The sequence below is a fragment of the Pyrus communis genome, chromosome 17 (assembly GCF_041283825.1).
Source record: "Pyrus communis isolate YQ-2024b chromosome 17, ASM4128382v1, whole genome shotgun sequence".
NCBI classification, from domain to species: domain Eukaryota; kingdom Viridiplantae; phylum Streptophyta; class Magnoliopsida; order Rosales; family Rosaceae; genus Pyrus; species Pyrus communis.
The window spans coordinates 24,461,680-24,489,665 of record NC_142581.1 but is presented as its reverse complement, the minus strand read 5'-3'; the positions used below and the strand labels follow the sequence as shown (position 1 = coordinate 24,489,665).

At 37.9% G+C, this 27,986-nt stretch overlaps 1 protein-coding gene and 1 long non-coding RNA gene across 5 annotated transcripts; both read right to left on the bottom strand.

Annotated features, from left to right (window-relative positions):
• Positions 1–13,886: 13,886 nt before the first annotated feature.
• On the bottom strand, positions 13,887–17,472 carry LOC148689671 (uncharacterized). Of its 2 annotated transcripts, XR_015958738.1 has the most exons (3): positions 17,217–17,472; positions 16,554–16,983; positions 13,887–14,018 (listed from the first exon to the last, which is right to left on the bottom strand). It is a non-coding gene; the product is annotated as an uncharacterized LOC148689671 (long non-coding RNA). The 2 variants fall into 2 exon arrangements; XR_015958737.1 differs by lacking the exon at positions 13,887–14,018 and having other exon boundaries at positions 14,957–16,983.
• A 3,535-nt stretch (positions 17,473–21,007) lies between these two features.
• LOC137707711 (transcription factor GTE4) lies at positions 21,008–27,373 on the bottom strand. 3 transcript variants are annotated; one of them, XM_088688845.1, is made up of 5 exons: positions 24,512–27,373; positions 24,378–24,423; positions 24,170–24,283; positions 23,971–24,044; positions 21,008–21,687 (listed from the first exon to the last, which is right to left on the bottom strand). In XM_088688845.1, exons 1-4 carry the CDS (start codon positions 26,462–26,464, stop codon positions 23,986–23,988), a joined length of 2,172 nt encoding a protein of 723 aa, XP_088544971.1. In that variant the 5' UTR covers positions 26,465–27,373; the 3' UTR covers positions 21,008–21,687; positions 23,971–23,985. The 3 variants fall into 3 exon arrangements, with proteins under 3 accessions (XP_088544971.1, XP_068302717.2, XP_088544972.1); XM_068446616.2 differs by having other exon boundaries at positions 21,008–21,471; XM_088688846.1 differs by lacking the exon at positions 21,008–21,687 and adding an exon at positions 22,648–23,129.
• Positions 27,374–27,986: the final 613 nt, after the last annotated feature.

Genomic DNA, 27,986 nt, shown 5'->3' with positions numbered 1-27,986 from the left:
GATATAGAAGGTGGAAATTAAAGTAAAACTTATGTTGCCTCACCCTGCCAATCGGCATTTTAAATTTATTTTAAACGAGTATAAAAAGTACTCAAAGCATTAGGTATTCCTTGTAGGAGCTTTGTTTTTATTTCATGATGATAATTTAGATTCGAGTTCTTCGAACATTGACACAAGAAGTATTTCTAGATTATAAGCTAGTTGAGACTTTCTAAAAACTTATAATAGCCAATTTCTGCTCTCAAATAAAAATTAAAAAATTAAAAACAAACACTCCCATTTTTTTTGTTATCATAAAACACCACCATATATTGGATGGATCAATATATTAGTGATGCTGAGAATCTGGTCCTCCTGGTACGCGTCTATCAGTACTAGAATCCAATTGCACTCTTCCATGATAATGCGCAACCAACTGCTGCAAAAGACGTCGGCTGTCTAGCAGGCCTTGTGGTCGTGCATGCAAGGCTTGCTGCTGCCCTTCAACAATTTGCCGGCCGTCGGCAGCGATCAGTAAACCTAAGAAGATCACCAAGACGAGTATCAGTAATGTGAGACGTGCCATTTGCTCTGCTAGGTATAGAGCTGCTGTTATAATGGGGATAATTAGCAAATGAATATTAGTAGAGGAAATTAAGGGAGGGACTGAATGATCGAGAGTAGCTCAAATGGTATTGAGTAGCCCTAATTTATAGGGAGATTAAGTATAGTGGGTCGAGGATAAAACATATTATGGTTGTATTAATTGAACGACAAATTGGTATCACCACATGGTCATCTAGTCATACATGGTGTAGCTTTTAGCTGTGGATTATCGGTGTTTTTCTTCTTTTGACTCTCCCTTTAGCTTTTGTTTTGTCCTCTCTGTATCCTAATTTTACAATGCCCCTTCTCGTTCTCGGCCTCCCCTCCCCAAAACGATCGACAGGACAAGGTGCAGCTTAGTCATCATCTGCTATTATTTATTTCCACGCTTGTACATTACTGATTTAAAATTGAGACAGAAAAAAATAAGCAATAAATCCAACAAGATTACTGTATAAATACGATTCCCCATAATCCAAAACTGCAAAAGATTGCTACCTAGTTTTTTTTTTTTACTTGCAGGATATCATTTTTATATCTTAATATGCTCATTGCCACATGGGTCCGATTACTGATTTGGAATAAATCTCAAATCTCATGGGTTATGAAAAATAATTCCAACGGTTTCAGTTTGTTGTATGGATTCTTACTCAGTGATTCATAAAACTTCTTTTTTTGTCGTTTATATTCATTAGTTTAATTTTGTCGGCTATTTTTTTATCGAGGTGTATATTCTAGTTAATGTATTAGACCCTTCTTGATTTGTTGATTTATATCTCTCTCTGCGCACAAAATATAACATGATGGATTTGGCTCTCCGGATCCCCTCCCTGGGGATCTCGGGGATCAAGGCACAAAGGTCGTTTATCAAATATCGTGAGGCCATAATTAAATGCTCTTTACAAAAAACGAGATTGCTTTACTTTTAAAAATATAAAAAGTATTTAATTGTGGCCACACGATATTTGATGAACGGCCCTTGTACCTTGATCCCTAGGATCCCCAGGGAGGGGATCCGAAGAGGAACCAAATCCTAACATGATAACAATCATCAGAGATAATCATTTCAAAGAAAAAGATGACCACTTTGCTTGTCTTCATATGAGTATTTGATTAGATAACAATTCCTTTATAAACTAGTTTGATTATTTTGGTCTTATCACCGATTGTCTCATAAAATTATCTTCGTCGGTCAAAGTTATTAATTACATTGAGAAAGAATCAAAGAGCAATAAGGATTGTAGGAAAATGAAGAATTTGAGGGAGAAACAATTGAGAGAGAGAAAATAAGTAAACTGTATGAATTGTAGTTCAAACTTAATGAATTGGATTCTCACAATTACAGAACTTTTATCCACACGTATATCTAGCTTAAAACTTTCAACAAACTAACTAATCTTTTTAACAACCCAACAACTTTAATGACATGACAGCCTCACTAATTAACCAATACTCAAATGTCATTTATTGATACTCAATAAAAGTGTTTCAAACCCGACTAAATTTTAATGGAATCAACAAAAACCCTTTTAACCGACCACCTGATAGCACTAAGTCGAACGTCGATCTCCATTGGAGGAGCCACTTTCACGGTGGAGCAGCACACAGTTGAGCTCTTAGAGGAAATTTCAAATAGGGCCCGCAGTCAAATCGTTTAAAGTGTACCAATCTTAGCACATTGATATCCACATTGTACGATTATAATCTAGCACCATCACGCACATTGACATCCACCATTTGAAACCAAAATCTAAAAGTCTAGGCCTTTCGAACTTGATGGCATATTTCTTTTTCTTTTTTTTTCTTTTTTTCTTTTTTTAATATTGAACAGTGAGAAATTTCCAAGTATTGTTCAATCAACCATATGAAGTTTTGACCGCAAACGGCACATACAAAATTGAACTCCAAACTAGCTAATGCAACAACGACAGGCTCCATTAAACGCTGCTAAACTCACCTCATTGTCTTATTTTCTTACTTACATTATATTTACATCCACTTTAAAAAGTTAAAAAAAATTAAAATGTTATTTTCTCACGCACTATTATTCCTAAAATATCTCTTAATAGATATATATAATTATAAACTTGTCTCTTTAAAAAAAAAGAACATAAACAAATAATATATAAAACTAAGGATATGGTCATGATAGAATTTCATCTGCTTCATCTAACATAAGAAAAATACATTATTGTTTTATATTAAGACAAATTGTCTAAACAGAGTGTGAGAGTTATCACACCAAAACTAAACTAAGTTTATTCTTTTTGCTTTCTCTGAATGAAAGGAGATGAGATGATGAGTTAGGGTTTGAGGGAGACAAATCGTTTAAACAAGAGAGTTATCACGCCCAAACTTTTGTTTTTAGAAAAAAAAAAAAAAAAAAAAAAAAAAAAAAGCAAAAGAAGGTAACTAAGGTCCTTGTTAGTCATTTTACAAATGGACAAATTTGTGATTAAAAAATGAGAGTTTTAACAAAATACTCCCGATGCTGTTCACTTTTAATGAAAACCACATTTATACCTTGCACTGGTACTCTTCACTATACCTTTATAAAGGGCTTTTCATTAAAAGGGAAGTTTTTTTGAACTTTTCGTTAGTTTTCCTTTAAAAAAATTATGAAAAGGTAGGTTGTAATATAAGACATTGAGGTGGGAATAACAATGCTCATAAAATAAAATATAATTTAGTTTGAAAATAATATAACAGCAGATCATTTTGAAGTTAAGCAAATTTATTACTTCGCTTGTAAGCAAGAATACAACCGTTAGATAATACACCTGCGATACTAAAATATTAGAATTTTAAAATAAAATAAAAAAAACTAGTTGAAATTGAAGGATAAAGTGTTCATCCAAGTTAAACATACTGGGAACGAAAGTTAACAGAAAACCCAAGATAAGAAAAATACCGAACTACAGGAAAATAGCCGACAAGATTACTAGTGTTAATTAGCACCTCGTAATTTCAATCCAATTTGTCTAAACTATTGTGGACAGCAATTTTGTAGTGGTAAGCATCCCGTCTTCGATCTCACACGAAGTAAAGCCTTGCCAAGAGAAGACACATCCTGATCATCATTAGGATTTGATAACCCAGTAATCCAATCAAGAAAATTTGAAGGTACATAGAGGATCTGCATGATGAACAATTGAGCTATTCTAGCTTTTATTTTTGAGTCTGCATGTTAAAAACAACTAACTAAATATCTCAACTTTGTGTGGAATTTAAGTTTCCACGCTTTATTATCACTTTATCTTTTGGATGAGCTTGATTATCTTGAGTTTGTAATCAGCCAGCTGCCTGCAAGCTTTTTCGAATTCCATGTATTAACTCCTTCAAATTATCAGGATCTTCGTGTTGGGTTTCTGGGGATATTGTTAGGATTTATTAATTCACAAAAGCAGCGAAAAAGACTATAAACAACATACAATATGTGATCCAAATTATATATCTGATCGGTTGTAATCGTCAAAGCAACAAAGAAGATGGAAGGAGATTTAACTTGCATGAATCCTTGGCCATGTCTACATCACTGTATGGGATCATCCTTGTGCTTGCGTTCTTCCTCTTCATGATTGATCACGTGAAGTTTCCCAAGTTTTGAGTTTCTAAAAACATCCACACTGATAAACTAACAAAAGATGATGGAGTGATTAGTTTAAATGTGCTAGCAATATCTCTCACTTGGATCAACAGAGATGGGAGGCACACAAGGTGTTTTTTTGCCTAGAAATTTTCTCTTTTTCTGAGGAACAATATTGATTGAACCTAGCATGTGAGAGAAAACACAAGGGGTATATATAGACCTCTTGCCGCACACCTTAGCCGCACCTCCTTAAGGCCTCGATGTCATGGGTTTTGTCTCATGTGTCAAGCCCAATCACTTGCCCACTTGAGTTTGTGACCCGAACATATTTTTTAATTAAATAAAGCCCAAAACCTATTTAAATAAAATCATGTTCAATAAGACCAAATAATCTAATATTATTAACAACTAATTAACCTAATCACCATCCTAGTTAACATTGCTATCATAGGTGTGAGACCTCTTAGGTTCTAACTAAAGCCGGCAACAAAATTAATTAATTAAAAAGTGGAGTTGTTATAATATGCACTTTACATAATTGACTTTTTGGGCACAACTTGAACATTTTCCCAAAAATTATCCCCCTATACTTTTCAATTGTTCTTTACTGTTGCATTTCTAATATAATTTCTGTAAGCATTATTTGCATTGTTAAAGAAATCAATTAAAGACATGATTTTTTTTTTTTTTTCCAGAAGCTTTAGCAACGCAATCCAAAACACCAAGAACATTCCTAGCTAGCAACTTTAGTTGCATCTTTTGTAACTAGCCTTTCTGCATGTGCGTGCCAAAGGTCTTTTTTACTTAATGGGCACAACACGTCTCTAATATCACATCCCGGCCCGAGTCCCCACCACATCCCCGGCTCGACTCCGTTGTAGCACGATATTGTCTGCTTTGGGCCCCCACCATGCCCTCACGGTTTTGTTTCTGGGAGCTCACATGAGAACATCCCATGATGGGTCCAACCTAGATCAAGGCGGGCTGGCCGTCACGCATCGATCCAAGTTGGGGTGTGTCATCTAAAGATTTAATTTTTTAGATATGTTTGATTAATGAGTAAACGGAAATGACGTTAGAGCACTTTCAGTGTGTAAAGGCTCCCCTTGGCAATAGGCAATTCAGTCCCCTCAAATCAATAGTAACTACCTTTAATGAACAGTAATTGTCTTTTACATCTTCACCCCTAAACTGAATAGTCATAGCAATAGGCAATAAAATATTAGTATTTTTTTTTTCTAAAATAATAAAAAATAATTTTATTTTTAATTTTGGATAGGAGTTTTAAACGATCTCGTCACGTCACGTGTCATGATCCAAAAGTACAATTTTTGTGGATAGATTTCAATAAGATTTTTAACCAATTTTGTCAGGTGTCATGTCCTTCCATGTTTAGAATCGTTGAAAATATTGAAATGTGGTATATGGTGGGAGAAAATGGTAAGGTATTTACAGAAGAAAAAAAATTAAAATTTTGAAAATTTTTTATTAACTTAATTAATCTGAACTATTGGATTACAAAAAAAAATTGAAATCCAATAGTCCAGATTGTGATACGTGGCCCACCATAACATTTCTGTTTGTTTTCTTAGTTTTCTTATTATTTTTTTTATTTTTAAAGCGGAAAAACCTGGACCGTTGATCTAGAAATTAAACGATTCAGATTCAACGACTACTGAGTGGGCTACCACGTGGGTCCCACCGCCTAAAATCTTGTTAGTAATGAACCCCCCACGCGAGCGTATTATGCACGCGCCTAACGCAAAAAAAATTATAACGTGGCTGAATTCACCCAAGGGCTCCCCCTGAGCCCAATTGCCTGAATGGACTGGCGCCACTTTGGCAGGGAATTGGATTGCGAATGGAGCCGGTCCATAGGGCAAAAGAGACGTTGGAAGTGCTCTTAATGTTACATTGAAGAACATGGGATAAAGTTTTTGAAGGTGCCAACACTAAATAATGTTAAGTTTTGACGCATTGACCCAAAAATGGGGAAAAAAAATTGACATTCATAAGACAAATCACAAATTTAGAAGGGAGAAGATCTTTATGTGACATTAAGTACAATTTTTTTTTTTTAAATTACATCATAACTTAGATGGAAACAAAATATTTGTATGTACCAACATTTCTTGCAATCCCATGTTGTGTTTGCGATCCTTATATAATGAAGCATATATTGTAAATAGGTAAACATATTTCTCCTACAATGCCTTTGGTTTGACTTTTGAAAATGCAAAACATTTGTACGTCTCAATCGGACTTCGTCATGCCGACCTATATGATTACTTAGACTGCAACAAAGATGCAAACTGTACATAAACTTTGTTAATATATAGTACACTGTATGAACTTAAAACATCAGTACATCAACTAATTGATCAGGACAACCAAAAGGCGACATAAGACAAAAGAACAAAAATAAAAAAAATTTAGCTTACATCCATTATATATAGTTGAACCATAAATCATAAGGCAAAAGGAAAATACCTTTTTTTCTTTGGCTCTCTTCATTTTTAAAAGGCCATCGGCTGCATTGCCTTCCAGAGGGCCTAATGGATGACCACCATCCTTGTCATTCCTTTCTATTTCATCTCTGGCAGGGAAAGTGCCTTTTCTGTTTTTGACGACGCAGCAGCAGCAGTGCCTCATATCAACTCTCTCCAAAAGCCATTCCATCCGAATTATTTGAAACTCAAAGCTACAAATATTTAGGACAGAATAAATTTAGTTATAAAAAGCATATAAATTCAACAAAAAAAGTGAAATCAAATCAAATGAATGAAGGCATACATATATGAACTGTAATTACAAAATGTTACAGATTACACACACACACACACACCAAAACAAACAAACAAACAAACAAAAAAACAAAAACTTCGAAGGAAATCCAAGTTGATAACTGAAAAGTTTGGGAAAGAGAGGCTAATATAACATGTATAGAAAAAAGTTCAAATTAAAATTGACGATATATGGAGAAAACCCTAATATAAAATCAAAGTTTGCAAATTCGTTATCCTACCATGAGAAGATCTATTTAAGCAACTAAGAATAAAAACATAATGAAAAGAAGTGCAATACAGAAAGAAACTATTTTAGTTCTTTGAGGAGGAGACGTAACGAAAGGAACTAAAACTGCAAAAATAAAATAAAATAAAATAAAAACACGGAAAAATAAGTTGAATACCTGAGATGATCGTGGTTGATGAGAAGCAGCAGCTGCAATTGCCATGCGAGATGGAGAGATGAGCAGTGAGTGGAGTACGTTGGGTTGTTTCGGTCCTTCTCAAGTCTCAATAGGTTTTTCTCAGATATACCACAAATAAATTAGGGTTGAGGAAGTTAAATACTTAAGATTATCGAAGAACCCTATTTTATTTTCCACGGAGAACGTGGTGAAGTTTTGTGGGAGGAACGAAGAACGTGGTTGAAGTTTTGTAGGAGGAACGAAGAGTGTGCCGTCCTGGGAGAAGCGGCCCTTGGTTTTTTCTATTTAGTTTTTACTTTTTTTTGTTTAATTTTTAGTGTCAAAAAATGTAAAAGTTTCATATTTGTTTTACAAAATTGCCCCTGCAATATGTTATGTATTATTTTCGGTTAGTTTTAAATTTTGCTTCAGGAACTTTTTAGTCCACTCGTTTTTTGGTGTAGCATTAGATACCAAAGTTGGCTTCTGGTGTTCTATTAGTAGAGATGAGAATAGAAAAGGAACTAGAAGTAATACATTTCATCAATAAGTTAATTCAGTTGCTTTCATAACCAAATATCAAATCAATAAGATCATACGCCTTCCCAAGATCTAGTTTAATAGCCATATAATCATACCTTTCTTTTTTCTTTTTTTTTTAAATTATTAAATATTGAGTAATGCTAAGAAGACCATTTTATATGAACCATCTTCTGGTACCACTTGATGTGGCAAATGTCACATCCCGGCCCGGGGCGGATCACTTCCCGGGCCCGCTCCACCACCATAGCACGATATTGTCCGCTTTGGGCCCCGACCACGCCCTCACGGTTTTGTTTTTGGGAACTCACACGAGAACTTCCCGATGGGTCACCCATCCTGGGAATGCTCTCGCGCACTACTCGCTTAACTTCGGAATTCCCATGGAACCCGAAGCCAGTGAGCTCCCAAAAGGCCTCGTGCTAGGTAGAGATGGGAATATACATTTAAGGATCACTCCCCTGGGCGATGAGAGATGTCACAATCCACCCCCCTTAGGGGCCCGACGTCCTCGTCGGCACACCACGGCCAGGGATTGGCTCTGATACCAATTTGTCACATCCCGGCCCGGGGCGGATCACTTCCCGGGCCCGCTCCCCCACCGTAGCACGATATTGTCCGCTTTGGGCCCCAACCATGCCCTCACGGTTTTGTTTTTGGGAACTCACACGAGAACTTCCCGATGGGTCACCCATCCTGGGAATGCTCTCGCGCACTACTCGCTTAACTTCGGAGTTCCCATGGAACCCGAAGCCAGTGAGCTCCCAAAAGGCCTCGTGCTAGGTAGAGATGGGAATATACATTTAAGGATCACTCCCCTGGGCGATGTGGGATGTCACAATCCACCCCCCTTAGGGGCCCGACGTCCTCGTCGGCACACCACGGCCAGGGATTGGCTCTGATACCAATTTGTCACATCCCGGCCTGGGGCGGATCACTTCCCAGACCCGCTCCCCCACCGTAGCACGATATTGTCCGCTTTGGGCCCCAACCACGCCCTCACGGTTTTGTTTTTGGGAACTCACACGAGAACTTCCCGATGGGTCACCCATATTGGGAATGCTCTCGCGCACTACTCGCTTAACTTCGGAGTTCCCATGGAACCCGAAGCCAGTGAGCTCCCAAAAGGCCTCGTGCTAGGTAGAGATGGGAATATACATTTAAGGATCACTCCCCTGGGCGATGTGGGATGTCACAATAAATTGTCACATCCCTGCCCGGGGCGGATCACTTCCCGGGCCCGCTCCACCATCATAGCACGATATTGTCCGCTTTGGGCCCCGACCACGCCCTCACGGTTTTGTTTTTGGGAACTCACGAGCAACTTCCCAGTGGGTCACCCATCATGGGATTGCTCCAGCCCCCTTCTCGCTTAACTTCGGAGTTCCTATGGAACCGGAAGCCAGTGAGCTCCCAAAAGGCCTCATGCTAGGTAGGGATGAGAATATACATTTAAGGATCACTCCCCTGGGCGATGTGGGATGTCACAATCCACCCCCCTTAGGGGCCCGACGTCCTCGTCGGCACACACGCGACCAGGGTTAGGCTCTGATACCAATTTGTCACATCCCGGCCCAGGGCGGATCACTTCCCGGGCCCGCTCCACCACCATAGCACAATATTGTCCGCTTTGGGCCCCGACCACGCCCTCACTGTTTTGTTTTTGGGAACTCACGAGCAACTTCCCAGTGGGTCACCCATCATGGGATTGCTCCAGCCCCCTTCTCGCTTAACTTCGGAGTTCCTACGGAACCCGAAGCCAGTGAGCTCCCAAAATGCCTCGTGCTAGGTAGGGATGGGAATATACATTTAAGGATCACTCCCCTGGACGATGTGGGATGTCACAGCAAATAACATGTACATGCTACATTGTTAAATTTAATGAGACAACACTTTAATTTATATTTCTATTTTTTTAAGATAATCTATTCTAAAAGTAAATAATTTGAAGAGCCCTTCTTCTACTTCTCATCCCAACCCAGCCGTCAGCCACCCACTCTCATCCTCACCATCGACAACGTCATAGGCGACCACCTTCTTCCCCGTATTTTCCTCTTATCTTTTTGTTGTTCTTCACTTTCATTTGCTATTCTCTCTCATTTGATACTCTCGGGTTTGCAATTTGAATACTAAGGTACCATTAGAAAATAACATGAAATTGTACCAGATCGGCGACTTGTAATGTCTAAAGAGAGTTGTCGGTAAAGGTTGACGCCTATGTCAGTATATACGAGGAATGAGGCTGATGATATACTGAGTGAAAACTTAAAAGATATTGGGTTTAGGTTTTAGCGTCAATACATTATATGAGCTCCTTTTTTAAGGCAATGAATGGCCTGATTCTCCGTGGTCTTTTATATAGAAGTACTGTCCTCCAAAAATTAAAATATTTATGCGCTTAATTTTCAAAGATAAGTTTTTAACAAATGAACAAAGAGCGAGAGAAATCTGATTGTGGATTCCTCTTGCTCTTTATGCTCTTGGATTTCTGAGACCATATATTCTTAGAGACTACCCAAGAGCAAGGAGTATTTGGGAATTGATGGGAATGCCTAGACAGGTACAAATGTAACGACCCGTCCCAAAATTTCATAGTTTTTATAATTTTGAAAGTGTGAATTTACGAAAATGTCCTTCAAGGAGAAAAGCGTTGACTTTTGTTAACCGTCTTGTCGTGTCGCGTAAGGCTCTTTTCCTAGGCGTATCCCTGTGGTACTCGTCACTATGAACGCGTAGGCACAAGCGGAATTGAATTTGGAGCTAGAACGTGAATTTTACGAAATCCGATGTGTTAAGGGTATTTTGGTAATTTTGCGTTCGCATGATATTTTTGCATTTTGTCTTTTCTTCCCTTGTTTGGTGAGCTTGTGGGGCCCACCCCTGCTTTTTGGTCCCCCCGGTTCTTTTCCTCTCTCCTTCTCTCTTTTTCCCTCTCTTTTCTCTCATTTCTCTTCCCAGTGAACTCTCTATCTCTCCTTGTCTCTCTCCTTCGCATCTCTGCACTCTTCTCTCCACTCAAGAACTCTCGCTCTCTCCTTTGCATCTCTGCACTCTTCTTTCCTCTCTGAGGCACGGACGTACACACACAAAAAAACAACGACAATAAAACCTCCACCACGGCTCACGTCGGCGAACCACCATCACCATCATCTGAATCTCACCATCTTAACCCCTGGCCAAGGTCCCGGAACTCTGGCAGTGGCAGAGATCACTGTTCATCATCTTCCCTGACGAACCACAGCGAGTCCTCGCCATCCCTGACACAGGTAAGCTCCTAAAATCTTCTAGATCGTGTTTTAGGGTTAGATTAGAGTAGTTGGTAAGTGTTAATCGAGTGTTGGATGCAGGAAACACCTCGGGAAGAATTTCCCAAATTTCTGGAATTTGAAACCATGGCCATAGGGTCACTTTCAGACACTTTTTCCAGCCAACTCCAGCCATGTCACGGCCTTCAATGAGTATCTATCGATTCCCTACATTCCCAACTTCATTTAGGTTCTTAAATCACTAAAATTGGTTGAAAATCGAGCTCGGAATGAGCTCTGGAAGTTGGCTCTTCCACCTGTAAAATCTGCAAGTTTCGTGGAGAAGGCGAGTACGGCGTACTAGCGAACGCATGGTGCTGCAGTGCCTGGCGCATAGAGCACAAGTGCCTCCACCGAAGGTATTGTGGATGGCGGGGCCAGCTACTTTTCTGGTCAACTTTCCGGCGACTCAACTCGGTGCATGCGATGGCGTGTGGCCTCCCGAGTTTTTGCCCCATGGCAGCGTGTGAGGGAAACCTAAGGTCCCTCTTTAGGTTTTTCGACATCTCGAATCCGAATTGGACGTTTGTTTTCCCAAATTCAATCATTTTATTAGGGTTTTACTAATTGATCCCTTTATGCGCTTTTGTGCATTCGTTAGTGGCGATCTCGTTCTATCTAGTTCGAACGGCTCCTTGGCAACGGAGTACTTGTGAGTGGGCCCATTCTCAATTTGCATGTTTTTATAAAATTTTAGGCTTGCATGCATTTCATATTTCATGAATTGAGTATGTTTTATATTATGTTTTACGAATTTCTATATTTTATGGTCTATGGAGAATTTATGATTTATTTAAATTGCTTTTACGAAATATTTATGATTTATCTACTTACGGTTATTAAAATGGCATGTTTATAGAAATCACGTTTATGGTATTTCTTATGATCTCGGTTTTGGTATTCTACAATTGGTATGAGATTTTGATTACGTTTTCCGGTGCTTATCTAGTGGGTAATCATACAACACATACACACAACCTGAGTATGTATATGTCTATGGCCATAGGACACAGTTGAGAATATTTATGACATACTCTCAGCTTCACTAGCCACAGCTAGTGTCGGTGTGTTATGTATATGTTTCTTCTTTGGCATAACTAAGGGTCGTACAGCTTCACCTTTGGGTGATGGGACCTACCATGTTTCTTCACTAAGTAACCTAGTGTCGTCTAGCTTCACCCTCGGGTGATGATTATGCTTTCAGATGATTATGATACCCCTAGTTGAGTACATCATTGATGTGACTTATAGATGTTCTCCGGATTTGCTTCAGGTGACTATATTACCATTACTGAGCACTGATTTTTACGTACATGTTTTATTAACGTTTTCATGGCATGCTAGATTTTTCAGAAAATCTATTATGTAGTACTATATGAGTTTTTAAAACAGGGGGTTAATATATTCATAAGTTAAAAGGTTTTCTTATTATTAGTATTATTATTATTATAAACTTTGGTCCACTCACACTTTGTTTTGCGCCCCCTTTAGGATTTAGAATCGAGGCGTATGATCCCAGTGTCGAGACACTCTCGTAACGGTATCTTCGAGTTCTCTCGGTGCAGGACCCACTTTCCTTGTAATCTCATTTATTTCATCATTTTCCTTCCGCATCTCAATTAAGTGTATGCTCTGAACACGTTCCTGCATTTGCATATTCCATTATATTTAAATTTACTTATTTTGGTTACATTTGTTCTTTTTTCTTTTTTTCTTTTTTTTTTATATAACTTGCATGCATGTTAAAATGGCTTCGTCACCTTCGATGTCGGTCATCACGTGCCCACCCTGGTGTTTAGGGAATATCAGGGTCTGAGCGTGTCAACATATCTCCTTTAATCTTGATGTTACAACTTGGTTGATGGCTAATTTGAAATTCAAGTCAGTAAGGTATGAGCAAATGGGTGGAGTAGTGCTTTTATTTTACTTGTTGGTATATATGAAAATAGAGGAATAACTCTTTGAAGACAACTTCGCGATGCTGCAATCTCCCAAAACTATTATTTTTATGGCTGCAAATGAATGGTATGATGTCTCTCATTGTGTATGCTCTGATGTTCCTAATATGCAAGTGTCTCTGGCTTGAGATCCACCTACTGTAAGGAAGGTGAAGCTTAATGTGGACGATTCTCAGGTCAATGCTACATTGGTGACTGGCTTGGCAGGTTCTCTGTCAACTTAGGCAAAGGGCAGGTGGTTCATGCTGAAATATGAGAACTATATTTTGGACGTTGACAAGAGTATTTCAATATTATATGTGAAGATGGACTCGGTTCTAGTGGTTAATTTAATTAATACTAGCCTCTCCGCACGCACGAGAGATATTTTTGCATCACGGGCGCTACACACCCCTAAAGGTGTATTGTGTTACTTTTTTCCATTGTAATTGTCAAGATATAATTTAAATGTATTGTGCAAAGAGGAATTTTTTTTTTTTATCATGCACGTCCTAAAAAGTTATCATGTTTTTTGTATTTACTTTGTGTAAAGTAATGATTTAAATGTTATTCATGCACTTATCAAACAACATGCGATTTTAGATGCAAGTTCCTACCTAAAGCTCATGAACAATAGTAAGTATATGTAAATAAAAAAAATAGTAGATGACAACATTAAGTACTCGTAGCAAAATACAAAACACTTTAAATGTCAAAATATAAATCATACATAACCATATGTACATTATTCACAATACTCATAGAGTCTATATGTCACCGTTTCTTTTGAAAAGAAAGTTTACATATTGACATTAATGCTGCAATTTCCACCCATTTGTTCATGATTGATGCTTCAAATTTTCATTGCCAATCTACAAACAATAGTGAGAAAATTAAAAATCAAATAAAAAGAGTTAATTGATAAGTGAGAAATGCATACTGAAAGGTCATCATTAATAAAGTAGTTACCTATTAGGAATCACCATAATTAGCTGGAATGAAGCAAAACTTTTTTGTATACTACATTCCGTGTAAATACACCTTGAAGCAAGACTTCTTTGTATACTACATTTCATATAAATACACCTTGACGGGCCTTTATACATTTGCTGGTTGGTGTTAGGCCTTGGATATAATTTAGCTTTAAGGTTTTTTTTTCTAAATATATATATATATATATATATATATATATATATATAAATTAGCATAGTTTATAGAGTTTTAATTTTTTGTCAACTGGATGAGTAGAATTTTAAACTTTTTGTAATATCCCTAAAGCCTATCATAAATGAATACCCGTAATAAGAGGCTACCACATGACATATATGCAAATAAATAGAAATGTATGAAAATAAATGAAGCTTAATGTGATCAACATTTTAGACGCATGCAAATAGATAGAAATATATGAATCCTTCAACTAATTTTTGTTCTCTTTTTCTACACAGTAATATGCGTCAATTTGGAGTGATTATGGCTACGTGTTGATTAGTTTGCTCTCCATTGTTCAGGGTGAAATATTTTTCTATGAGATGTGTAAAGCAACAGATGGGGAAAAAATCCTCATTGTTTAATGTCAACATTTCCTATTGCACCAATGAGATATGTTTCCTGTCGAGTTAGCTTAATGTGAATGCCTCTAATTTATATATGGACATAATATAATTGTCAAATATTTAAAAGTCAAGCATTTGGTTGGAACATATTTAGTTTAAATTTTTTTAGGATTATAAGGGAGTGGGAATAGATGAAATATGGGATAGAGTTCAATATTGGGTAGCTTGTTGACCATCGATTTTAGATGCGAATACAAAATGGAAATTTATATTCATTTAGAAACGTAAAGGTGTAAATTGAACAAAATAACAATCAAGTTTATATGCTAACATGATTAGGTACGTTTTGACATCGAATTGAGGCTCAACATTAGAAGTTCTTTTCTCAAGTCTTAACATTCAGCAAAATAAAGAGAACAAAAGGCCAAAAGCAAAAAGCCACATCTTCCACTGTTATCACCCTCCCTTTTCTTCAAAGTCCAGTGCCAACATAAAAGCTATGGCAAGAATACAGTTTCCCCCATCCTTTTTCTTTGTGCCTCGACAAATGGGTATGCAACAAATGAGTGTGTAAAAGCATCAAAAGTTTTGTTGGTAACATGAATTGTATGTGTTTTCAAAAACTCGGATTTACGAAAATTGAAAGAGAACGAAAAGTTAAAACATGAATTAGTAAAAGAAAAACATATATGCAAGAAAACAGGTAATCATGGAGTTGAGGATTCTAAAAATGAAAGATATGAACCTGGAGATGCAGATGAAAACAGGTAATCATTCAGTTCAAACATATTACAATCTTCTTACTTCTACATGAAAACAAAAGAACAGCTATTATATTAGTATGGCCGGGGAACAAATCCAATTGGAAGTTTATACGTGACTATAATTATAAGCAAAGTTTGCAATTCACAAAAATTGCTGGGCGAATACTAAGACTGCCATTTCAAAAAGTCAGGACAAATAACTTTGACAAATGAACTACAACTAAATTCAGATGACATTCGACATATGAAGGCATATGAAAAATCAAGAACTCCATCATTTCTTATGTGAGATACCGAAAATTGGAAATAGTATGAGAACCTGCAATTGGTGTAATGAAGAATTCACACACCTTTTGACGAACGGAGGTGGAAGTTTACAACGTCATCTGACTTCATTTCTACTGCAGACTCGGTTAAGCACAAACACAAAAATTCAAAATAAAAATTGATTTGAAAAATAGATAACTTTGTACGGCACAACCCATAAGAAAATAGATATGAATTAAGAAATGGATTTGGAGGCTTTACTCGATGACCTAATTGAGAACTAAAAAGATATTGCAAACTCTTCTTCACATTGCACGTAGCCTGCTGTGAGGTAGAGCTTTTAGCATGGGTGATGTGAACAAAGGAATCATGCGCACTCCAAGTTGATATAAAATTCGCTGAATCTAACTAATGTTGTCAATGTACCATACTAATTAGTAAGTCAATAAACTACCATTGGAGAATAAATGATTCAACTGTTGTCATCCAACATTCTGAAAACCTCTCAATGGAAGATAAATTTTCCAGAGCTTGAAGTGATTTTTCAAAGTCAAATCCTTCGAATCGGCACATTTCTACAAATTAAAGTCGATTGCAAGATTCGTGCAATCAGAAACTGAAATATCCAATAATATAAGAAAATAACAAAAGAGTTGTAACGCAACAATGGAAGTAACTAATATCCAGCCATTCCCAATCAATCAAGAACTAAACTAAACCACCCAAACAATGAAAGAAACAAATTGAAAAATATCTCATACATGAATAGGACGGAAGAGAGGTGTGAGGTTAAGAATCCTCTGAAATTTTTTAGAAGTACCTTTTTAGACTGTCGTTACAACTTCGTCCGCGTCGTGGTCGGGACTCAGCGGCTGCACCTCTGTAAAACTGAAATAAAAAAAACTACAATAGATGTCAACGGCCATGCCATGTGCTATTAACATGTTATGCATATGAGAGCTTCACATCAGAATTACCAATGGAACAATTATCAAACGGCTGTGAACAATGATCCGGTGTAAATACTCCTCTTATATAGGCTAAATGAATAATGACATTGTTGTAAAACCCAAATATAAGGAGTTTATGAAGGGACCAATTAGGACGATTTGGGAGAGAGGACTCGGTTGTTGCCTGTGAATTGATATGATAAAAAAGACAGAGACAATAGAAACGAAAATACCACTCAAACACCCAATGGCATTGGGATCCTTTGTAAATGGGTTGAAAAGCCTCATCACCTCTTTATGCTGCAATTCAAAAAAGCACGATCAGATCTCGGAATTGAGTAGCAATAGAAGAATCTAGGGGACTGAAAAAATTCACAAATAAATTAAAATTGCAAATAATTCATACACAATTGAAAAAGATGTATAAATGGGAAGAGAACTGAAATTGAAAATATGATCAGAAATGAATGATCGATGAGAAACAGTTAATTAATGGCAATGAATTTGATTTGAAAAGAGACTAATAAACTTACTGCTAAAGAAGCCACACTTGTCGTTTATGGCGAGTGAAAGGCTGTTTCAAGAAGCTGCAGTTGTTGATCACGGCAAGTAGAGTCAAGTTTGAAAGTTTGAACAAACGCTGGAAGGAATACATAGAAAATTGAGAATCAAGTTTGAAAGTTACCTGCGATAAGAATCAGTCGATGTAGAGGAAGAGTCTTTGTCAATCTGTATCTCTATTTCTCCCTCCCCTCGTTCTCTGTAGAGGAAGAGTCTTTGTCAATCTGGTTGGTACGTAGTTTGCAGAACGTGGAGGGTGGTTGAATCCCACGTCGCGGTTCTAATTATTCATTCGGCAAAACTTTAAGGTAAAACAGAAACTGGTAATTGGGTAATTTTAGTAACTCTAATAAATTCTGACCAATTGCAGAAGTAATTTTAGAAAAAACAAATTCCCAGCTATAGCCTCAAATGTCTCTCATTGCATGCAATTGATTACCACTGACTAAAATCACATAAATAAAATAAATGGAATCCAGAAAAACCCATATGGAAAATTGCAAATCGTAGAAATTAATGAAGTAATCAAGAAAAAGCAGATTCATGTGGGTAATATTACTTAATCGGAGGGTAGAAATTATGAAAAAAAAAATCACCTGAATTTGTGTAAATTGAGTGTGGATGCAAAAGAAACTCTGGAAAAACATACGGATGAGAGGTTTGTGCAGAAGACGAAAGAGAGTTCGTAAGACAAAAGTGAGTTCTTCCTCTTTTATGTGCATTTGGGGTTGGAATGATCGTTGTTCCCTCTAGAGCATGTGGTAGATTGGCAGTTCTATCTCCGATCTTTGCAACTGCTGCAACAGGTGTTCTGTTTTGTGCGACAACGTGTTTGACAGTTCTACTCTAATTTGGAGGGAATGTTTGTCAGTTTTTATCAATTTACGTGTTATTTTGGTTTTGGTGGAAAGATAGAATGTGATGCAGTATTTGTGGGAGGATTGATCTAAGGGTCACAATGAAATTTTAAATATGTGTATTTTTATCTGGTGGTTGAATTGTCATTGTTCAGATGAGTACATATATTATTCGTATAATACAATTTCGTTGTATTGTTTTACAATTTTGACCCTATATTCATTGGACAGTTATCTGTTATTCTTGAGTATAGACTGAGGATATTTTTGGCATTTTGAATGTTTCACCTATTTGGACTACTCACTTTATATATGTAGATTATGACTAATACCAGTTTTCATCCTCTTGCAAACATCATTCAGTGTCATGGCATTGCCAATTGGAATTATACAATTGGAAGAAGAATATGGTGGCATGTCTACCAGAAGAAGAATATGGTGACAGATGACATTGCCAATTGGAACTATACAATTGATCTTAAGTGCCATTATTTTGAGAATCCTCTTAATTGAATTGGAACTCAGTCATTTGATGATATGATGGAAGTCCTTAGGACTCAAACTGTATGTAATAACTCTTTGAGTAAGTTTATGGGGTGACCCACCCCCTTTTGTTACCTAAAAAAACTTCAAAGATATGTGTTTTAATATGTGCATGGTTTTAAGTGTTCATGCAACTTTAATATGAAAGTGTTTCTACAACTATTCAATTCTTTGTTAAAGTGTTACTGCAAAGATTTCATAATTAATCATCAAATCGTAGACAAAATTTTCGCAGTTAAGTTGAAAAAATAATTTCTCATTGAAGCAAAGCTCGCATTAAAGTATAGAAAAATTGTCATTTATTTTTTGAAATTAAGGCATGAAATTTCTCATTCTAATCTTCATCAAAACTTGCATTAAAAGATGTTTTAATTTATAATGCTAGTAAAAGTTCTAATCGCTCACGGCTTTGCTAAAGAAAACACAATGATTGCACATCGAGAAAATTGAGTTCAAGGAAACTAATGAAGATGATGACATAGTTTAAATTAGTTAATGAATAGGTTGAAATTAATTAAATTACTTAATGAATTAATATATAAATATAAGACGTCATATTAGGCCTTAAAGTAAGTTTTGGGTTTCTAGGCTTATCGGGTCTAAGCCTATTAGGCTTATAACTCAAGTTATGCAGCCTAACTTAAGGATGGAGCATGTGGACCACACACGTGAGTCCACTATATAAGCTGAGTTAAGTTATAGTTTCATCCTCCTTAGGGTTTTGAGTGTAAAAATGAGAAGGATGGAGAGTGAAAATTCTCCTCGTTTTTCGTCCACAATTGTCGGCCACCATAGGTAGGAGTTGCTAGCATCTCACCTCCCCATGGTCACCTCATCTTCTTTCTTGCTCATCTTTTTGATGTGGATACCTAGTGGCCTCCTTCCTTGGAAGCTTTTGGAGAGTCCTCTTCAAGCAAAGGAAGATTAAATTCATGGAGCTTTGAAGGCCCTTCCTCAAAGGTGTTAACTTTGGTTTTAGGAACCAAATAGTATCTTCAAGGATAATCCTCTCATCTCTCTAACTTTGTTTGTAATAAATGTGTTTCATCCTCCCTTAGGCATTTAAGATTTTGATAGATTTGATTTGAATTCATATAATCTTAGCTTCCGCCTTTAATATAATTTTAATGCATGAGATATTCAAATGATTCTCTAATTTCACATAAGTTTTCCTTCACCATCTATAGTATATTCAAGTTTATGCTATTTCAATCTAGGATGATCCAAGTGATTCAATTCGCCTATAGTAAGAATCGAACCTAATGCCTCTCACTTACAAATAAACAAATGCACCTTTAACATGAAGTTATGATATATATATTCTTTTATTACTTGCTAAAAAAATTATATGATTCAATATCTTGAAAGTGTGAGCCTTGAATTCCACACAAGAGTAGCCCCTCGTGGATCGCCTAAATCCTACAAATGAATAAAAAGTTAGAACTACATTGAATCTCACTTGAATAGCCTCATCTATCATGGCTTCTCTACAACCAAGAAAGAAAAGACAAGTGAGACGTCACACCGATGTAGTGTGAGCCAAATGTTCTCCGATGCTTAAATTAGATTAATCGTAGGAACAATGAATCTCAAGCTATGAGTTTCTTGGTTAGGCATGATCTTGGAGATAATTCATTACTGTACACGTTGAGCTCCCAAAGTGGTTCATTTGAACTCTATGTAATCACACCCATGTAGCCAAACCTGGCCATCGCCAACCCCCGTCTATCCCGAAGCTCCTAATTTTGTCGCTCTCTCTCATGAGCGCAATAGCCGAACTTGGAAATCAATTTCCCATTCACATGATAATGATAGATCTCACAATTTCATGTACAACTCACTAACATGACACAAAAATAATAGATTTTGGATCAAGACATGACATGTTAAAATAACAGATTTGACACAAGCACGACAAATACAACTTAGTTGATTTATTTAATCCGATGGCTAAAGAGAGTTATGTGAAAAAATATGAAAGGTGTGTGAATATCACCCTCATTCTCAAATCCAAATACTTGGGACGGTTTCTTCAACCCGATTGTGCAATCACCAACATCGAAACTGGTCCGTAAACCCCACCCCTACCCCTCCCTCTCACCGTAGCCTCCCTGAATAATCCAAGGGGCAAAATTTGGTCGACTACTGAGCTAGCCAGCCTCACAAGAGAACTACCAATTTCCAAATGACAACCAAATCAACCAGAAAATCACACACACAAGTATGAAGCTTGTTTAAGCCCTGTAATATTGCTACACAACCATGAACAATTCATCCGCGGACGAACCAAAAGAAAAATTAAAAACGACTTCCGGTTCTTTCCAACACTAACAAAGCATTAAAGAAGAGAGAAAGAAAGAGTGTAGCAGTTATTCGGAGTCTACTCCTGATATTGGTGAGATTCTACAACTGCAAAGTGCATACAAATCTACCAAACATAGCAATCTCATGGGAATACAAGAGAATTCATATGAATGAAGTTGGTTTACAGGCTATCTAATTTTGTATCCACCAAAGCATCCTCAATCTGTCAGCACCAAACCAAAAAACAAGTCATCCAAATTTAGACGGGTCGCAGACTCGCAGTACTTAGCAATGTACATGTGCTATGCAAAACAGACCCAACCGTATCTATTTATCACCACATTCTACCAATATTATACAAATTCTAACAACACCAACGGATGAGAGAGAAGAGAACCCCATTCTATACTTGCACGATGGTTGGAGGCCTCGGAGAAAATTTCCACTATACACCAATCGCAGATTCAATTCGAAAATTTGTCTGAAAAGCTTCCAATCACCATCTACCCTAATTTTCAGAGATCTGCCATTTGAGATAATCGTCATTAGTAATTCAGTTACATAGTTGCTTCCATCAACCATTACAAATAGCAATCATTTGTAATCCAAATTAATAAGATGCCAGATCATATATTAACAAGGTTGCATCTATTCTCTTCACCGCAAAAATTACACTGCATGCCCAACCATCCATCAAAGTCCAAACAAAAAGCAGGAGAGAACCCATTTCAAGTTTCACCTAATATACGACATGAAAAGATTTACTTTTTAAGTATGTATGTGCTATAAAACTATAGAGCATATGAAAGTAGGGCACAAATAAGAACAAACAAAACTGATGTAAAAAAGGGCTGAGTAAGGTCACACATGGCCTGTAAAGCAAAAAAATCTATGAAACATGCACTTATGCAAAGCTTAAATGTGATCAAATTACTCGAACCCTGACTTGCTCACTTAACTGATCTAGTGCTGACACCGTCTCCCAGGAGAAAGGCAGGGTATTCCCTTATAGCTTGCCTTCTAATTGTTGCATAGACTTGCGCTATATGAAAACAGGGAAAGCAGAAATATGCAACAAACAAAAGTCAAGCATGACTTGCTCTGTACTGCAAGCTCATGACCCAATACACAAACAAAAATGATCCATCTTACTAACTTCTTTGAAATAATCCTTCCCTACCAGGAAAACAGTAGATAACCACCATACTATGGTGACTGGAATAGAAACGACAAAAACAACCAAGACATTTCAGACCCATTTTCAGTGGACACATTCTCACTGGTGAGATACACAGCATCTATTAGTTAAAGGGCTAGTTGAGCTCAGTAGAAACTTGTTTGGCAGTCTTGCTGGGATCCCCAGATCAAATAACTGGTTTACAGGACACTCTTAGGGAGTCATGTCTTCTAGGATTCCAGCTTTTTATTTCTTACAAAAATCTTTGACCTTACTCCCTAAACAGAAATGAACGCTGTATACAGGTAGTGGGCTGATGTACACTGAAGGGACTCTGTACGCTGAACCTTTCTTTTTAAATAAAACAGCCTTAGAATGTACTAGAAAATTTGGCGGGAAAAAGGACCAAAGAGCAGAAACACAACCTCCCATTGAGCAACATCAAGATTTTTATTCTGGGGACAAGGACAGTTGGAGTGGTGATACATTCCTTAAAATTTCTAGAGAGGGAGAGTCACTGGGTGAAAATATGAGATGATATTTGATACCAGATTTGATTGTTACAACAAAAAGTAATAGTAAGTGGTAAACTTGAACAGCACTTTCTAACTCAAGAAGATAGAACTACTTTGACACGGCAGGCTTTACAAGCAACACATGTATACAGCTGGTATATACGCAACCCTCAACTTCATGTTTAACAAGAATGCATATGGTAATGCACAGACTATTAAAAGGATTAATCTAAATTGGAATCAACAATTAAATCTGTCATTAAAGTTTTGGTTTCCACTCAGTAAAACCTCAGTCGAAAATTAAAAAGAGAATTTTTAATTTCACTCTCAGTAAAAACTCTGTGATTTCCTGCTCCCACACGCCAACTCCATCTCCTTCTCTCTTCTCACCCCCTTACTCTCTCCAAATTCTGTTCTATGAGCAATTTCCACGCACCATTTTTCTTCTCCTACAGACCCCTGTTTATTTATGGCCTTCCATTGAAGAACCTAAGGAAGAATCAATGAACATAGATAAACAGGTGTGTGCAACCATTTCCCTATTTTTGTTATAAAACTCTCTTCATATTTGAAACAAGCTGGAAAGTGAAAGAAAATTCCGAAAATGTTGACCCTGGCAGTAATTTAAATTGCTACACATCTATATAGCAATTGAAAACAAAGAGTTTGAGTTTTATTTATATAGATGTCATTCAAAAATCTTAAACGTCAACGACTAAAGGTGGGGGTGAACAAGTAAGCAGGCAAGGGGGTAAAACACGTAGGAATATACTTGCTCCTCATCTTCTTCAATGACAAGTGATTGAAGAAGAAACGTTATCTTCAGAAGGAAAAAAATTTGAATTTTGAGAAATGTTTTGGAGAGAAATTTAAAGCACACTGACCGTTTTAAGTACTAATACTTCCAATGTATATAATACTTATTGCAATTACACACACACACATATATATATAACAGCTTCACCCTGTAGCAAGAAAAAGTAAGCAACCCCTCATGAATGACACATTTTGTGCTATCATCTAGAGTTCTTTTACAACATATTCCACCATTCACAGCTCCAAGGTGAATCATGCATCAATACTAATAAATAGTCTGGTCCATACATAACATAAAAACCTACACATCTGCTTCCAAACCAATAAAAATTAAAATAATGGGGCAGCTACTGCAAAATGTTGGTCAAGTTTAATGTCATTGATAATATCACTTCAGTCAAATGATGTAGTTTACAACCCCAACTAAACACTATAAACGCACTTGATTACATAACAAGGAAGAACAAAAACTGCAAAAATGCTTGGAACAAGAATCAAGTTGACAGAATCTTACCTCAAAAGAAAATAGTTAAGTCCTAGGCGAACCTGCATCTGATCCAGATGCTGACGAACTATCACTATCTGAGTCTGCAGCAACACGGCAAGAAAAAGAAACTACTTTACCAAACAAGAACTTGCATAATTGCACACCGTATGATCAGCAATCTGTGAAATAACTTTACATCTATGAGCACAAAAATGTATTACAGTACCACTAGAGGAAGATCCAGAATCACTGCTAGAGCTGCTTGAACTACTCGACCTACTCCTAGTATCACCCTGGTTATCCCCTTGAATGGGGGTTGAAGAGGAAATAATCCTTCCATCTGCTCAAAAAAGGAACGAGTTTCAATTTATCAGTTTCTCCAAGGAAATCACCGATTCCAATGCCATGAAACATCGCATTCTGAAATATTTTACCTGTCTTGGGTTGTTTCAAAACCTCTGCTGCAACTGGGGCCTGGGTCTGTAAAATACAAAGAAAAATTAATCATTTACCAACGGCCGTTACCACAAGAATCAGAGGTTAGAATGCAGCATGAGTCAAGACATACCCGCTGCTGGACATTCTGCTCAGCTTCTGCTCTGGCTTGCATTTCAGCTTTTCGCTTGTGTTTGCTCAAACTCTTCTTGTAATTGGTTACAAACCTGTCCAGCTCCCACAGGGTCTCGGTATCAACGCTATCTATGTCCACTTCAATTTCATCATCATGATGGAATAGTGCCGAATTCCTCCTCTTTATAATCTGTATAATGGCATCCAGCTTCTCTGAAGGTAAACTCTGGAGTTGTGTGCTGAGCTTTTGCTTTTCTTCATAAGTCATGTCCCTTTTATGAGGATCTTTAGCTTTAGGCTTCTTAGGAGCGGGGGTCCTAGGAGTAATAGTCATGGATTTAGGCTTCGGATCAGCGTGATGAGAAATGGACTCAGACCTGTCCAAAATCCTTCGCATATCAAGATGAGGTGGTAGCAGTGGAGGTGCCTTTCTTGGTGTAGGTGTTGGAAGATTAACCCCATAATCATATCCAAACCTCAGCTCACGATTGTAATCTGACTCTATGATGGCCCACCTGTCCTCAAATATTCTGGATAACTGCTCTGCCATTACATGAACATCCTGCCCTGGGGGGTTATAGGTCATGGCATTGTGAAATGTAAGTCTCACATCCTCCGCAAATTCTTTCGGAGACTTGTACCAATTCTTGTTCAGCCTCGACTTGATGGTACCCAGGTCCATTGGATGCTTGATAATGATATGATAATCGTGCAAACCAAGCTTGGCAGCATCAACAGGTTCATTAAACACCCAACCATGCTTGTGTTTCATCAATTTCTCAAGCAAAGAACTGCAACTCTTGAAAAACTTGCTTCCCATCCCACCGAACCCTTGCCACAATTCTCCTCCACCATGTCTCTTCCCATTCGATTTCGACTTCTTGTTACTCTCAGCAGGTGGAATCTTATCCTTGGCAAGCAAAAACTCAGAATTACGATAGAACTGGTTCGCCTTGGGGGTTCTCTTCTCTTTCTCCACAATATCACTCATTCCCTGACTATTCTCCAACACGGATATACTCAGCTGATGCAAAGGCCTGGTAGCCTCTCGAGGAACACCTACAGAAGCAACCTCAGAGTGAACCAGCCTCAGCCCTCCACCTGCACTATTCGCCCCATCATTCACTGAAACATGGGAGTGACTAAACCCACCAATCTGCCCCTGTTTAGCCTCAATTCTCTTCACCAAACTCCGCACCAAATCGAGCTCACTCTCAAGCTTCCTTCGAAGCTCCCGCTTCTCCTGCTTCGACCTTGAAGCCAAATTAATCTTAGTTCGGCTATCCAAAGCCGGCTTGACCACCCCATTCTCTTCAGGTGAATTCCGACTTTCCCGCTCAATAGTTGCCTCAACCACTGCCTCTGCTGCTGTCGCCGCAGGTTCTTGCCGGTTCAGGCTCAAGGAGTCATCAGAGGCAGCAGCACCAGACTGTGAAATGAGCGGCTGAGTGGAATTTCCATCCTCAGACAGAATAGTCTGAGCCGGAGGCCGAGTGGAATTCTCATCATTCCCGTTATCCTTGTTCTGACTCTTTCTGTCCTTCTCGTTTTCGTTGTTGCTGTTGTCCTTCTGTTTCTGGTTGTGGTTGCTGTCCTTCTGGTTCTCTTTGATGTTGTTGTCCTTCTCGTTCTCGTTGATGCTGTTGTTCTTCTCACTAATGCTGCTGTCCTTCCCGTTGATACTGTTGTCGATCCCGTTGATGTTGCCGCTGGTGGTGGTTGGGATAGCGGCAGAGGCAGGGGCGGGGGCGGGGGCGGAGGGGGCAGCTAAGGCGGTGGTGGTTGTGGCGGTTGCGTTGGTATTTGTGTTTGCGTCGGTGTTGGCGGTGGTGTTGACGATGTTGTTCTTCTTGAGGCCTTTGAAAGCTTTTCGAGTATAGACTTTGCTCTCCGTGAACCTCTGTTTCTCTCTGGCTCCATCACCTTCTCCTACTGTAGGCCCCGAAGCCATACATGTACCTCCCAAAACCCTAATTCCCGTTTTTCCCTTTCACAAAGATCCAAGATGCTTAGGGTTTTTTACCGCTATCCGCCCAAACAAAAGAAATATTAACAAAACCCTAATTCTCCCCCCAAATCTCACAAACAATTCACAAAATCCTAGGGTTTCTTTCCCCTAATCGCCCAAACAAAACAGAGACCACCAAAACCCAATTTTCCGCCCAAATCTCACACATAAATCAAGAAAATCAAATTAGGGCTTCCTTACAACAAACCAGTGAGAGAGAGTTAGGGCTTACAAGTTACAACATCGACAACCATATGGGTAGAGCTTCGAGCTTCGTTAGCCTTTCTCTCCGATCAGATCTCGTTCCTTCGCTTTCTCTCTCTAAAACGTTTCACAGTCTCACAGTTTCTCTCTCTTCCGTCTCCCACTCTCTCTCTCTTCCGTCTCCCACTCTCTCTCTGTATCCTTATCTTACAAGTGTACGGCGAGGGAGGGGTTCGTGAGGGAGCGGTGGAGTGACGAAACGTGTGGGAGCACCAAAAGAGTAGTGACCGGGAAGTATCATAGCACGGGTGGGGGGTTTGACTCACGCGACATACGAGGGAGTGACATGCAACGGACCAATGGGAGAGCGGGAGAGTAGGGCGTGAGCATCACGTTGAGCTTGAGTTTATTGGGGGATTATGTGGCGGGGGACTTGCTTTGTGGAATATTTGGAAGTGATTCTCCACGCGAAAAGAAGGCGCGTGTAGTTCAGTTTCGGCAATTGTAAAATGTGATTTGGTGATGATGAAAGTCTCCGGCCGGGTTTATTATATGCCCCGATGTTGCGCTCATTGCTGCCGTTTGCCTGGTGGTGGTTGTGGTTGAGGAGAGTTTCAACTCCCAAGTTCTTTGTTTGAAGCCAGATTTGAGCCCAAATACAATGCTCTTCTAAAAGGCTTTATTATTTGGTAAATTTTGTTTATACTAGGGGATGGCTTCGATTTTATTCAGTTCGGTTTTTTAAAAAATTAAAAATCAAATTGAAATTACTATTTGATTTCGCTTTTCTTCGGGTGCTTTTTTGTTTGGTTTAGTTCAATTCGTTTTTTCTTATTTTTTAATAAATTTGTAAATTAGTTTTGAAAATAAAATAAATAAATAAGCATTCCTTTATGTATTATCTGGTTTCGGGTCCTCTGAAATCAATATCGAACCTCAGTTTAATTGGGTTCTTTTCGGTCTCTGGGCCATAATCAACCAGCAAATCTCATGGTAATAGTTTAAAGTCATGACATTAAATTTTTGTCTGTTTCTATATGTTTTAATTTATTTATTTTGTATCAAAACTCGTAAACAAATTTTGTTCTTATGATATAATCAGCTCAATATTGAATTTTTCATACAAAATTTAAAGCTTTACCACTCTTGTTTGATTAAAATTTGAACTTTTAATTTTTCTCATGTTAATCATATTGCAATATTTTGTCTAATTTCTTTCATATGACTTAAAGGCCCTTTTAACTTGAATTTCGGACTTCGC